Source organism: Stegostoma tigrinum, chromosome 1, assembly GCF_030684315.1.
Source record: "Stegostoma tigrinum isolate sSteTig4 chromosome 1, sSteTig4.hap1, whole genome shotgun sequence".
In the NCBI taxonomy this organism is placed as follows: Eukaryota; Metazoa; Chordata; class Chondrichthyes; order Orectolobiformes; family Stegostomatidae; genus Stegostoma; species Stegostoma tigrinum.
Window position 1 is genome coordinate 28,327,469 of NC_081354.1, and position 13,874 is coordinate 28,341,342.

A 13,874-nucleotide genomic window follows, 5' to 3' on the forward strand; every position below is an offset into this window, starting at 1 on the left:
ATGTGCTCAAGAAAATTTTCTTCATCAATATGTGGATGCTCCTACTAGAAATGGAGCAAAACGAGACTCTCTTTTGGGAAATAAGGCTGGGCAAGAGATGGAGATAAAAGCAGGGGAACACTTTTGGTCTAGTGATCATAATTCTATTACTTTCAAAACGGTCATGGAAAAGGATAAGCCTTCCATAAAAGTTAAAGCTTTTAATTGGAGTAAGGCAAATTTTAATGATACGAGACAAGAACTTTCAAAAGTTGATTGTAGTAGACTATTCGCAGGTAAAAGGACATCTGACAAATGGGAGGCATTCAAGAGTGTGATGACAAGAATTCAGAGACATTATATTCCTAATAGAGTGAAGACTAAGGATGGTAAGATTACAGTAAAATATATGAATAAAGATGTTGAATTTCTAGTAAAGAATAATAAAGATTTTTAAAAAAGATATAGACAACTTGGTTCATTCGAAACTCTTAATCAATATAAAGAGCGTCGTGGCATTCTTAAAGAGAGAAATCAGGAAAACAAAAAGGGGATAGAACATAGAACATTACAGCACAGTACAGGCCCTTCGGCCCTCGATGTTGTGCCGACCTGTCATACCAATGTAAAGCCCATCTAACCTAAACTATTCCATGTACGTCCATGTACGAGATAGCATTGGCTGATAAGGTTAAGAATAATCCAAAGAGATTCTAGAAATACATAAAGACCAAGAAGGTAACTACAGAGAGGGTTGGGCCTCTTGAAGATTAAGGAGGTCGTCTTTGTGTTGAACCCCTGGAGATGGGACAGATACTAAGTGAATATGTCGCATCAGTTTTTACTGTGGAGAAAGAAATAGAATCTAGAGAATGCAGAGAAATAAACCTTGATGTTTTAAAAACAGTTCACATTACAGAAGAGGAAGTTCAGCAGGTTTCAGAGAACATAAAGGTGGATAAATCTCTGGGACCTGATCTAATGTATCCCAGAATGTTGTGGGAAGCAAGGGAGGAAATTATGAGATGCCTTGCAGAAATACTTGCATCATTTATAACTCAGGTGAAGTCCCTGATGTTTGGAGGGTAGCTAACATTGTATCTTTGTTTACAAAAAGGTTGTAAGGAAAAACCGGGGAACTATAGATCCATGAATCTGACATCAGTTGTGGATAAATTGTTAGAGGCGATTATAAATGATAAAATCTACAGACATTTACAGAGGCAAGACATGATTAGGGATAGTCAGCATGGTTTTATGTGAGGAAAATTGTGACTCACAAATGTGGTTGAGGTTTTTGAGGAAGTTACCAAAAAGATTGATGAGGGAAGAACAGTAAACATTGTTTATTATGATTTTAGTAAAGCCTTTGACAAGATTCCACATGGTAGACTAACTAGTAAAGTTAGGTTACATGGGCTTCAAGGTGAGCTTGCCAATTGGATACAAAATTGGTTTAACAGCAGGAGACAGAAAGTGATGGTGGAGGGTTGCTTTTTGGACTGGTGCCCTGTCACCAGCAGTGTTCCACAGGGATTGCTTCTGGGTCCTCATTTGTTTGTCATTTATATAAATGATTTGAATGAGAATATAGATTGCATGGTCAGTAAGTTTGCCGATGACATCAAAATTGGTGGCATTGTAGACAGTGAAGTCGGTTTTCTAAGATCAGAAAGGGATCATGATCAAATGGATTAATGGGCTGAAAAATGGGGGATGGAGTTCAATCTGGATAAATGAGGGGTATTGCATTTTAGTACAAACAGGGCTTAAACAATTAGCGATAGAGTCTCAGGTAGTGTTGTAAAACATAGGGACCTAGGGGCGCAAATACAGACAGGAACTATGATAAAGGCTTTTGGCACGCTTGCCTTCATTGTTCAGTCCTTTGAGTGTAGGAGTTGAGATGTTATGTTGAGGTTGTACAGGACATTGTTGAGGCCTCTTCTGGAATGCTGTGTCCAGTTCTGGGTGCCCAGTTAGAGGAAGGATATAATCAAGCTATAGAAGGTTCAGAAGAGACTTATGAGGATGTTGCTGGGTATGAGAGTTTGTGTTATAAAGAAAAGACTGGTTAGGCTTGGACTTTCTTCATTGTAACACAGGAGGTTGAGAGTTGACCTGATAGAAGTTTATAAAATAATGAGAGATAAAGATAGATTTAATGGTAGTTGTCTCTTCCCTAAAATGGGGAATTTCAAGACTAGGGGGTGCATTTTTAAGGTAAGAGGATAGAGATTTAAAAAAGAAATGAAAGGCAAACTTTTTTACACAGAGGGTGGTTCACCTGTGGGAATGAACCTCCTGAGGAAGTGGTGGATGTGGGTACAAATATAACTTTTAAAAAGACATTTGGATCAATACATGAATAGGAAAGGTTTGGAGGGATATGGGCCAGGAGCAGGCAGATGGGACTAGTTTAGTTTGGGATTATGTTCAGCATGGACTGGTTGGACCAAAGAGTCTGTTTCTGTGCTGTATGATTATGACAATTTTCCAATCCTCTGGGGCTTTTCCAGAATTTAAGGCTTCCCAACAGATTACTACCAGTGCATCAATTCTCTTAATAGATACTTCCTTTAATTTCCTAAAGTGCATCCTATTTGGTCCAGGGGACGTATTGGTCTTCAGATCCTCTATGTTTATCCGCAGCAGCAAAATCTGTCAATAGTTTTGAATCCACTGGAATGAATGTTTCTCTCATTTGCTTTTCCAAACTAACTCAGTTGTCCAGTTTCATTGTTAGTTCAAGCTAGGTAATCTGCAAATGACTTTCATCCCATTAGGTGGAACTTCCAGAAAAGCATTAATCAATCAGGAGTCACAGATGTTAATTTCAGTGCTTTCTCAAAATGATATTAGTTTCAGTTCAGACCGATTCTTGTTTATTGATAGTTTCACAGGCTTAGCTCAACCTAGTCAGGTGACCACTGTTGCATCTTAAGTCAATGTTTTCCTTTTTCTAAACAAAAAAATCATCCTTTAAAAAGTTCCCAAGTATTGAAAATCAGACTATGGCATTTGAAAATTGATAATAGATATTTACCACTATCGTAACACATTTCAGGACATCACCTATGTTCCTTCAAGAGAGGTGGAATGATTAACTTTCACAATTTTGTTCTTCATTATCTCATACCTTGTTGGTCCTTGTTCTTGTGTTTAGCTCATCAAAAGCCACTGCAGATGAATCTATCATATCCTCTGTGTTCTGGTCTTGAATCATAGAATCCCTACAGTGTGTAAATTGTCCCTTCGGCCCAACAAGTCCACACTGATACAAAGAGCATCCCACCCAAACCTATCCCCCTAATCTATACATCCCTGAACACTAGGGACACTTTAGCATGGCCTATCCGCCTAGCCAGTACATTTTCAGACTGTGGGAGGAAACTGGAGGAAACCCACGCAGACACAGGGAGAATGTGCAAACTCCACCCAGGCAGTCATGAGGGTGGAATCGAACCCAGGTCCCTGGTGCTGTGAGGCAGCAGTGCTAACCACTGAGCCACCGTGCCGCCCTATCTTCACAAAAATCTTCATGAAAAGTGAAAAACTGCTCTTTTTGAGGAACAATTGGTGCCAGCTTTAACCTGGCTGGGTCACAATGCCTCAGATTTGGGGCAAGGTTGAGGGGGGTATATCCTTCATAGTGGCCTCAGCATGGGAATTGAACCTATGCTGTTGACATCATTTTGCATCACAAACCAGCCTCCCAGTCAACTGATCTAAGCAATTTTATTTTCGGTGCAATGACATCATTATTCTTCACATTTAAATCCTTGATGCCTTCTGATTTCTGACGTGATAGATTCTCAAAGAAATAGTTGTAAACTCCAAAAATCTCTTGTTCATTATGCCTTTATCTGACCTTCCATATAGGGATTTGCTGGTGAGACTTTATGTGTACAACCTTTTCTAATAATGACGTTTATAGTATAGAAGGAAACTATCCATCCTTTCAGATGAAGTCAGTTTTTTGTTAATTTTAAGTTAGTTTTAGAAAGTGCAAGACTCAAAATGTAACTACAGTATTTGAAGATATTCATTGTCATTATATTTACATGTCTGCTATGGTCAGTTCTAGCATTCTTGCGTTAGTCTGAGATGGTGGGTCAAAATCTCACCTCAGACTACAGCACAGAATCCAGGCTGATAACCAGACAGAGGATTGAGGCCTTAATGGCAGGGAGAAAGAATAAGTTGAGTGGACAATTGATTCAGGTGTTTAAAATGCCAAAAAGAACAGGTAATGCAGATATGAACAAACTATATAACTTGCCCTTCAGTACAGATTTATACTACAAAATTGGCAAATGTGCAACAATTCAAAAATTCCAACTCCAATGTTCCATTGCACAGCAAACATAATTCTCATTGAATTAAGTTACTCAAAAACAACGCTGTACACAATCTGGGACACACTGTACAAACAAATTTATGCATATGTACCTCTCTGCCAGAGTCTGTTGTTCATTTATTCCAATATTAAAAAATACTGGGTACACACGTAGCAGCTTTCCATCTTTAATCTCTTGCGGCAGAACTTCAAACAACTTACTGGGAAGCTGAATCTCCACTGTGTAAAAATCTCTGCAATAAAGAAGAGAGAAGTGAAGAGACACAGATATTTAAAATAGTATCCAATCTAGATGTTCACACACGCCAAATGATGGAGCAGACTATAACTCTAGGTTGGTTCAGTGTGTGTGGATCCTAAAGCAGGCAGTGCAACTAAAGACAGAGATAAGTAAGGACCAGATGTTAACAATAGGCCTCAATTTGCCTTTACCTATGACAGTTAGGATTGGTGCAAATGTTGGAGTGTGGGAGGTGGAATTCAAGTGATCCCAAGGAAAAAAGGGGTATGGAGGGTAGGCTAGGTAGAGAAAAGATTTACAGAACCAATGCTATTTCATCTGGAAAAGAAAAGACTAACAACCATAATGTTCAGAATTACTTGTTGGGCCCTGAGGATCATTCCTTCCAAGAATTAAAGAAATTCCACATACTCTGATCTCTTCTTGCCACTGAAAGTCCCAAACAAGTTTCTGTATTAGGCATGTGACTAGGTACTCCTTCAACAGTCCAGCATCAAATCTGTCATGTTGCCAATGATATCACTGGGTGGCAACATTTACCTTTCAATTCAGCCCCAACTATCTTTAGTTGGAGCCTTAGTTGGCTTGAAAAAAAGCGAAGATATAATAAAATGGCCCACAGTAAACAAGCCAACTTGCCCAATCCTAAACATCCCCCATTTGGCCAGCATCTCACATTGTTCCCAAATACGGTCAGAATGAACATAACTTCTCACAAAGTAATGTGTTTATTATGCAACACTGAGGTTTATAGCAGCAGAGCAAAAATACAAATGTAAGCAAAAGGTAGTCTGAAAGCCCAAGTATAACAGCTTAATAAGCAACAATTAAGCAATTAGTTTTAAGATGTTAACCATGGTCTTTCAGTAACAATTAAACAGAAATAATTTTTTCTTAAATTTATAAACTATTAATAAATAACAACATTCCTTATATTTCTAATTTCAAACTTGAGTTTCTCTGTCCTGACGCCATATATTGATTAGATAAGGTTAAGACAACTGTTTGTCCCAAGCATCTGTTGTTGCTAAAACAGGCACGGTTTATCCCTGAATGAACACTTAATCTCTTTGTGTAAACACACAATTTCCACCTTGCACCTTAGGCAACAGTGCAGTCTAAAGCTGGAGTTCAATAACTGGAAGGACTCATGCGCACAAACCACAAAATAGCTGGTTTATGGTGAAATATATTGGTACTCCACACATGGGAATATGAGATTGTTTGCAACTTTTTGGTTCCTTTTTCATTTATCTAAGTTAAGTTTAATAATGTCAGGAGATCTCACACCCGTGTTGTGCTCCTCTTGCTCAATGTGGGAGCTCAGGGACAGTGCAAGTAGTGTGTCCAGCTGCAGCTCTTGTTAGACCGCATGACGGCTCTGGAGCTGCGGATGGACTCACTTTGGAGCATACGTGATGCTGAGGGGTTCGTGGATAGCACGTTTAGCAAGTTGGTCACACTGCAGATTAGGATTGCTGAGGGTGATAGCGAATGGGTGACCAAAAGGCAGAGGAAGAGCAGGAAGGCAGTGCAGGTGTCCCCTGCGGTCATCTCCCTCCAAAATAGGTATTCTGTTTTGGATACTGTTGGGGGAGATGGCTCACCAGGGGAAGGCAGCAGTAGCCAGGTTCATGGCACCATGGCTGGCTCTGCTGTACAGAAGGGCGGGAAAAAGAGTGGAAGGGCGATAGTCTTTGGGGATTCATTGTAAAGGGAGTAGATAGGCGGTTCTGCGGTCGAAAACGGGACTCCCGAATGGTACGTTGCCTCCCAGGTGCACGGGTCAGGGATGTCTCCGATCGGCTGCAGAACATTCTGAAGGGGGAGGGCAAACAGCCAGTTGTCGTGGTGCATATAGGCACCAACGAAATAGGCAGAAAATGGGATGAGGTCCTACAAGCAGAATTTAGGAAGTTAGGAGCCAAGTTAAAAAGTAGGACATCAAAAGGTAGTAATCTCAGGATTGCTACCAGTGCCACGTGCTAGTCAGTGCAGAAATGAAAAAATAGCCAGGATGAATGCGTGGCTTGAGAGATGGTGTAGGAGGGAGGGGTTCACATTTTTGGGACATTGGAACCGGTTCTGGGGAGGGTGGGACTATTACAAATTGGACGTCTACACCTGAACCGGACTGGAACCAATGTCCTTGGGGGTGCTTTTGCTAATGCTGTGGGGGAGGGTTTAAGCTAATGTGGCAGGGGGATGGGAACCAAATATTGGACAGAAAAGAGGTAGAAACGAAAGCCTGTAGGGAACCAGATAATGGAGTCAGTGAGACTAAAGGGAATAGTAGTCGGGGAGCAGATGATGAACACAAAGGGACAGGTGGTCTGGGGTGCATTTGTTTTAATGCGAGAAGTGTAGTAGATAAGGCAGATGAGCTTAGGGCTTGGATCGGTACCTGGAAGTATGATGTTATTGCTATTACTGAGACTTGGTTGAGGGAAGGGCATGATTGGCAACTAGTTGTCCCAGGATATCGATGCTTCAGGCGGGATAGAGAGGGAGGTAAAAGGGGTGGAGGAGTTGCAATAATGGTCAAAGACGATATCACAGCCGCACTGAAGGAGGGCCCCATGGAGGACTCAAGCAGTGAAGCAATATGGGTAGAACTCAGAAATAGGAAGGATACAGTAACAATGTTGGGGCTGTACTACAGGCCTCCCAAAAGCGAGCGTGAGATAGAGGTACAAATATGTAAACAGATAATGGAAAGGTGTAGGAGAAACAGGGTGGTGGTGATGGGAGATTTTAATGTTCCCAACATTGACTGGGATTCACTCAGAGTTAGGGGTCAAGATGGAGCAGAATTTGTAAGGTGTGTCCAGGAGGGTTTTCTAGAGCAGTATTTATGTAGTCCAACTCGGGAAGGGGCCATACTGGACCTGGTGTTGGGGAATGAACCCAGCCAGGTGGTTGATATTACATTAGGGGACTACTTTGGAAATAGCAACCACAATTCCGTAAGTTTTACAATACTCATGGACAAGGATGGGAGTAGTCCTAAAGGAAGAGTACTAGACTGGAGGAACGCCGACCATACCAAGATTCGGCAGGATCTGAGGAATGTAGATTGGGAGAAACTGTTTGAAGGTAAATCCACATTTGATATGTGGGAGGCTTTTAAGGAGAGGCTGATTAGCGTGCAGGAGAGACATGTTCCTGTGAAAATGAGGAATAGAAAAGGCAAGATTAGGGAACCATGGATGACAGGTGAAATTGTGAGACTAGCCAAGAGGAAAAAGGAAGCATACCAGTCAGCATAGGTGACTGAAGACAGACGAAGCTTTGCAAGAATATCGGGAATGTAGAGTGAATCTGAAACGAGGCATTAAGAGGGCTAAGAGAGGACATGAGATATTGCTGGCAAGCATGGTTAAGGAAAATCCCAAAGCCTTTTATTCATATATAAAGAGCAAGAGGGTAACTAGAGAAAGGGTTGGCCCACTTAAGGACAAAAAAGGAAAGTTATGCGCTGAGTCAGAGAAAATGGGTGACATTCTTAACGAGTACTTTGCATCGGTATTCACCAAGGAGAGAGACATGACAGATGTTGAGGTTAGGGATAGATGTTTGCTTACTCTAGGTCAAGTTGACATAAGGAAGGAGAAAGTGTTGGGTGTCCTAAAAGACATTAAGGTGGACAAGTCCCCAGGTCCGGATGGGATCTATCCCAGGTTGCTGAGGGAAGCGAGAGGGGAAATAGCCGGGGCCTTAACAGATATCTTTGCAGCATCCTTAGACACGGGTGAGGTCCTGGAGGACTGGAGGCTTGCTAATGTTGTCCCCTTGTTTAAGGAGGGCAGCAAGGATAATCCAGGTAATTATCGACCGGTGAGCCTGACGTCAGTGGTAGGGAAGCTACTGGAGAAGATACTGAGGGATAGGATCTATTCCCATTTGGAAGAAAATGGGCTAATCAGTGATAGGCAACATGGTTTTGTGCAGGGAAGGTCATGTCTTACCAACTTAATAGAATTCTTTGAGGACGTGACAAAGTTGATTGATGAGGGAAAGGCTGTAGATGTCATATACATGGACTTGAGTAAGGCGTTTGATAAGGTTCCCCATGGCAGGTTGATGGAGAAAGTGATGTCACATGGGGTCCAGGGTGTGCTAGCTGGATGGTTAAAAAGCTGGCTAGGCAACAGGTGACAGAGAGTAGTGGTAGAAGGGAGTTTCTCAAATTGGAGACCTGTGACCAGTGGTGTTCCACAGGGATCTGTGCTGGGACCACTGTTGTTTGTGATATATGTAAATGATTTGGAGGAAGGTGTAGGTGGTCTGATCAGCAAGTTTTCAGATGACACTAAGATTGGTGAAGTAGCAGATAGTGAAGGGGACTGTCAGAGATTACAGCTGAATATAGATAGACTGGAGAGTTGGGCAGATAAATGGCAGATGGAGTTCAATCCGGGCAAATGCGAGGTGATGCATTTTGGAAGAACAAATTCAAGGGCGAACTATACAGTAAATGGAAAAGTCCTAGGGAAAATTGATGAACAGACAGATCTGGGTGTTCAGGTCTATTGCTCCCTGAAGGTGACAACGCAGGTCAATAGGGTGGTCAAGAAGGCATAGAGCATGCTTTCCTTCATTGGACGGGGTATTGAGTACAGGAGTTGGCAGGTCATGTTGCAGTCGTATAGGACTTTGGTTCGGCCACATTTGGAGTACTGTGTACAGTTCTGGTCGCCACATTACTAAAAGGATGTGGATGCTTCGGAGAGGGTGCAGAGGAGGTTCACCAGGATGTTGCCTGGTATGGAAGGTGCTAGCTATGAACAGAGGTTGAGTAAATTAGGATTATTTTCATTAGAAAGACGGAGATTGAGGGGAGACCTGATTGAAGTCTACAACATCATGAGGGGTATAGACAGGGTGGATAGCAAGAAGCTTTTTCCCCCAGAGTGGGGGACTCAATTACTAGGGGTCATGAGTTCAAAGTGAGAGGAGGAAAGTTTAAGGGAGATATGCGTGGAAAGTTCTTTACACAGAGGGTGGTGGGTGCCTGGAATGCGTTGCCAGCGGAGGTGGTAGACGCAGACACGTTAGAGTCTTTTAAGAAATATTCGGACAGGTACATGGATGGGCAGGGAACAAATGGACAGACCCTTAGAAAATAGATGACAGGTTAGACAGAGGATCTTGATCGGTGCAGGTTAGAGGGCCGAAGGGCCTGTTCGTGTGCTGTAATTTTCTTTGTCACAAAACTCAACAGCAATACCACAGACTACATGGTTATACAGTGCATTCTTGGAAGTAAATTGAAGCACTTTTGTTGTTGGCACAGAAATGGTTATGTAATCTTCAAGTATTATTTAGATGAAGTGTGAAGGAACTTCTATGCGTAGGGTATTGTGATATGACTGTGGATGATGGTAACTTGGAATGATGTCATTCAGAAAGTTAAATTCAATTAATTAAAGCGGTGTTGAAGAAAAAGTTAAACAATAAGTAATCATAATAATGACTGATCATGAAGTTAACGGATAGTACAAAAATCTCTTTGGTTCATCTATGACCATCCGGGAATGAAACATGCTGTCCAGACCCAGGTATACCTTTCATGCGACTCTCGACAAACAGCTATATGGCTGACTCTTAATTGCCCTTTGAAATAGCTGAGCGAGCCACTTAGTTTCTCAAGTTGCTGTTGAAAAGTTATACACTTGAACCAATTGCCATCAACTTATTGACTGGAAATGACAAAAATGCACTCTGCCCAGTTAACCCTGTAAAGTTCTAGTAACATCTGGGGACACATGTCAAAATTCAAAGTGATGCCCCATAGACTAGTCAGGAAACAGCCTGACAGTCATTTTCACTGTCCTACGACCAATACCTGATTTCTCGATCACCATTTCTGGGCATATCCTGTCCCATTAATAGGTTAGACACACCTAAGATGGCAGCAGAGTTATATAATCAGGAAAAAATCAGAAAGGAGTCACTGAGGGACCCCTCAATATTGATGTCCCATGGCATCAGGTAAAACATGGGCAAAAATCTTCTTGCTGATTCCCATCTCCCACTCACCCTCAGCTGATAAATCAATGCTCTGCCATTCTGAGCAGCATTTGGAGCAATATGGTTGATAGGCGGAGCACAGAAAGTAGTCTGGGTGGAGGACTTCAATTTCAAAAACTAAAATGGGAAGTTCCACAAACCTTTCCATCCCCAACGACAATGATGCCCAACAAGTCAGTGCAAAAGGCACCGCTAAAGCATATGCGCCAGCTTAGTTAGTTCAAAAGTTTTTAGCCAATTCAAGTCACTCTACATGATTTTAAGAGGTAGCTAATTACTACAAAGACTATGGGCTCTAACAACATACTGTGTGCCCACAGAAACACATTAATTAGGAGGAGTAGGCCACTTGATCCATCAGGCTTACTCTGCTTTACAACAAGATCATGACTGATCTGGTAACTCAACCGAACAAATTAAAAACCTCTCGCCTGCCTTCTATAAACTTTCAACTTTTGCTTCATAAGAATCAATCTATGCCTTTTTAAGTATTCAAATGCTCTGCTTCTGCAACCTTTTGAGGAAGACAACTCCAAGGACTCATGGCTGTCTTTAAGAAAAACATTTTCCTTATCTCTACCTTAAATGGGTGACCACTTATTTTGGAACAGTGACTGCTACTTTTAGATTCTCCTGCGAGAGGAAATATCTTTTCCATGCACCTCCTGTGAAGACGACTCAAGGTCTTATATGTTTCTGACAAATCACCTCTTACTATTCTAATCTCCAACAGATAAACTGCTATCTTTATCTGGTTTACCTACATATGACTCCAGGCCACAATAACGTGGTTGACCCTTGGCTGCCTTCTATAATGGCCTACTGAGCCACTCAGTTGTAAAAATGCCTGGAGATATCATTAGGTTTGGCATCAGCTGTCTCAGTTGCAACAAGGGTCTTTCTGACGGTTTTAAGTTTTGTCAGTAATCAAATGCTATACTTTGTTTGGATCTTTATTGTCTGTCGGTCAGTTAAAAAAATAGACAGCTCTCTTTTGCCTCAAATTATCCAGTAGGACTTTAAATGCAATAGCTGCTAATGTAAAACTACATTGCCAAGAACAATCTACTGTTCAGAAATATTGGCAGACTTAAACGTTTTTCCCTTGTCTTGCAGATAAGACTGTAATTGTTTAAATTCCTGAAGTAATTTCTTATCTTCTGTGGAAGTGCTTCTTCAGGGAGGTTAATACATTGGCAGCCCACATATTCAACAAGTTATGTGAATTACAAATCTTTGGTTAAAAAGGGTCAAACAAATTTTATGAATGGAATTCCTTGCAACATTTCATTCCTATTCAAAACATTTAAACTGCAAATTTCACTTCATAATCACTGGTGCAGGCTTGGAAAATTTGAAAGATTAGGCAATTTGTGTTTTGGCACTTGCTGGGATTGAATATTAAAAAAAAACTGAGGTACATGATCCAGTTTTCAACATTCAACAAATCTAGTCTCCTTACCCCAGCAGCAGACTTATTGACTAGGTTGGACATTTTAGAATGGTATTTCAATTCCAAAGAAAGCATACAACATGAAATAGTTTCATCTCCTCATGTGGGCAATAACAATCTGGTTCCTACATGCACCCATCATTCTAATCATGTCCACAACGTATCATGTACACAATGTCTCAATTCAATGATCTATTATCAGTTTTAACTTTGATTAGAAAATTCGATACAGTATATTTTGATATTGTATCATACTGTATGTAATTGCAGCTTATTGATCAAAATGAATGTGGTAAGATTATGCAACTCCTTGTTTCTGTTCTGAAGAATATTACTTACCTGATTCCAGTCACAACAGGATAAAGATTGGTACTAGCATTCTCTTCCAACTGTGCTTCAACAACTTTGAATGCCACTTTCTGTAAATCTACGATTGCAACTGACATGTCCTCTAGCATTCCAATCTCTTCACCTGAAAGTTAAGAAAATCCTTTAAATGTCAGCAACTTTTCTAAAGACTCTACAAAACTGTGTCAAAAGTGAAATGCTCTTGGTTAAATAGGAATTATCTTAAAGTAAGCTTAACAGAACATATTACTGTGAAATCCCAATTATCTGGCATATATTTGGAATGGAGGGTGCCAGCTACATAAATCAACTAGTTACATAAGAAATAAGGGTGAATGTATGAATATATTAGCACGTAACTTCAAACTGACGTTTTTCAGGAAACTTTATCCAAATGGTAATTTTTTTGAAATTTTTGCCATTTGCATGAGAATTCTGGATGCTTGGCTACCACATGACTGGGACTTTACTGTACAAGACCTTTTGCGCCTTTTCTGCTATACCTTTTGTAAAAAGTCCAGGGTTGCTGAGTTACCTTGTTAAACAAACACATTAGTCCATCTTAAGAGGTAACAACAGGCAGCCCATGCCCTGGTCTGCTGAAAATAGTCTGAGGTACACGGAAAATGACCCAGTACCGAAAAGGTCATGTACATACAGAGACTGAATCAAGATAATTGGGTGACATGGTGGCTCAGTGGTTAGTACTGCTACTTCACAGTGCCAGGGACCCAGGTTTGATTCCAATATTTGGTGACTGACCGTGTGGATTCTGTATGTTTTGTCCATGTCTGTGTGGGTTTTTGCCAGGTACTTTGGTCTCCTCTCACAGTCCAAAGATGTGCAAGTTAATTTGATTGGCCATGTTAAATGGCCTGTGGTATCCAGGAATGTTCTGGCTAGATGGATTAGCCATGATAAGTGCAAGACAGAGTTAGGGTTGTGGGTCTGGAGGATATGCTCTTCAGAGGGTCAATGTGGACTTGATGGGCTGAATGGCCTCTACTTGCACTGTAGAGACTCTAAGAGTCTAAGTTTTCCAAAGTTTTGTTTGGTTAATAGCAGATTGGCAAACTATTGCCAAATGCAGCAGAAGCATGAGATTTCCAGCGCTTTGAAAGACAAATTGTAATTGGTTTGGAACCTTTCAGGACCACCTTTTCTTTTGAAAAAAAGACATTAAAAGGATCACTAAGATGTCTAAAGGTCAGCCGAGTTTTATGATTTTGTCACAGGTTACTGCAGGTCTTCGGAAAGGTCATAATTGAATAATTTGGTTGGGGCGTGCTGTGTGTGGGTTGGCACTTCCTCTTGGATGGAAACACTAAGATAAAACCCACCTGTGGAATTTACACTCGTGTGGTTTATGGGCTTAACCAAAGCTTAGTTTATAGAACTTAAACACTATGTCTCTGAGCTAGAATACTGACAAATGAAATATAAACACAGTACAGGAGTAG

The 13,874-nt window shown here is 41.0% G+C and overlaps 1 protein-coding gene across 9 annotated transcripts in view; it reads right to left on the reverse strand.

Moving 5' to 3' along the window:
* The window catches only part of inpp4b (inositol polyphosphate-4-phosphatase type II B), a 698,832-nt gene that overhangs the window by 79,307 nt on the left and 605,651 nt on the right, over nt 1–13,874 (reverse strand). For all 9 annotated transcript variants that reach the window (XR_009443252.1, XM_048533451.2, XM_048533444.2 and 6 more), the window contains 2 exons: nt 12,406–12,538; nt 4,432–4,572 (listed from right to left, as the gene is read on the reverse strand). Coding sequence is in view for 8 of the 9 variants with exons in the window: in XM_048533451.2 (XP_048389408.2) it covers nt 4,432–4,572; nt 12,406–12,538 (274 nt within the window). In the remaining variant the exon portion in view is untranslated. The remainder of the gene's footprint in view (nt 1–4,431; nt 4,573–12,405; nt 12,539–13,874) is intronic.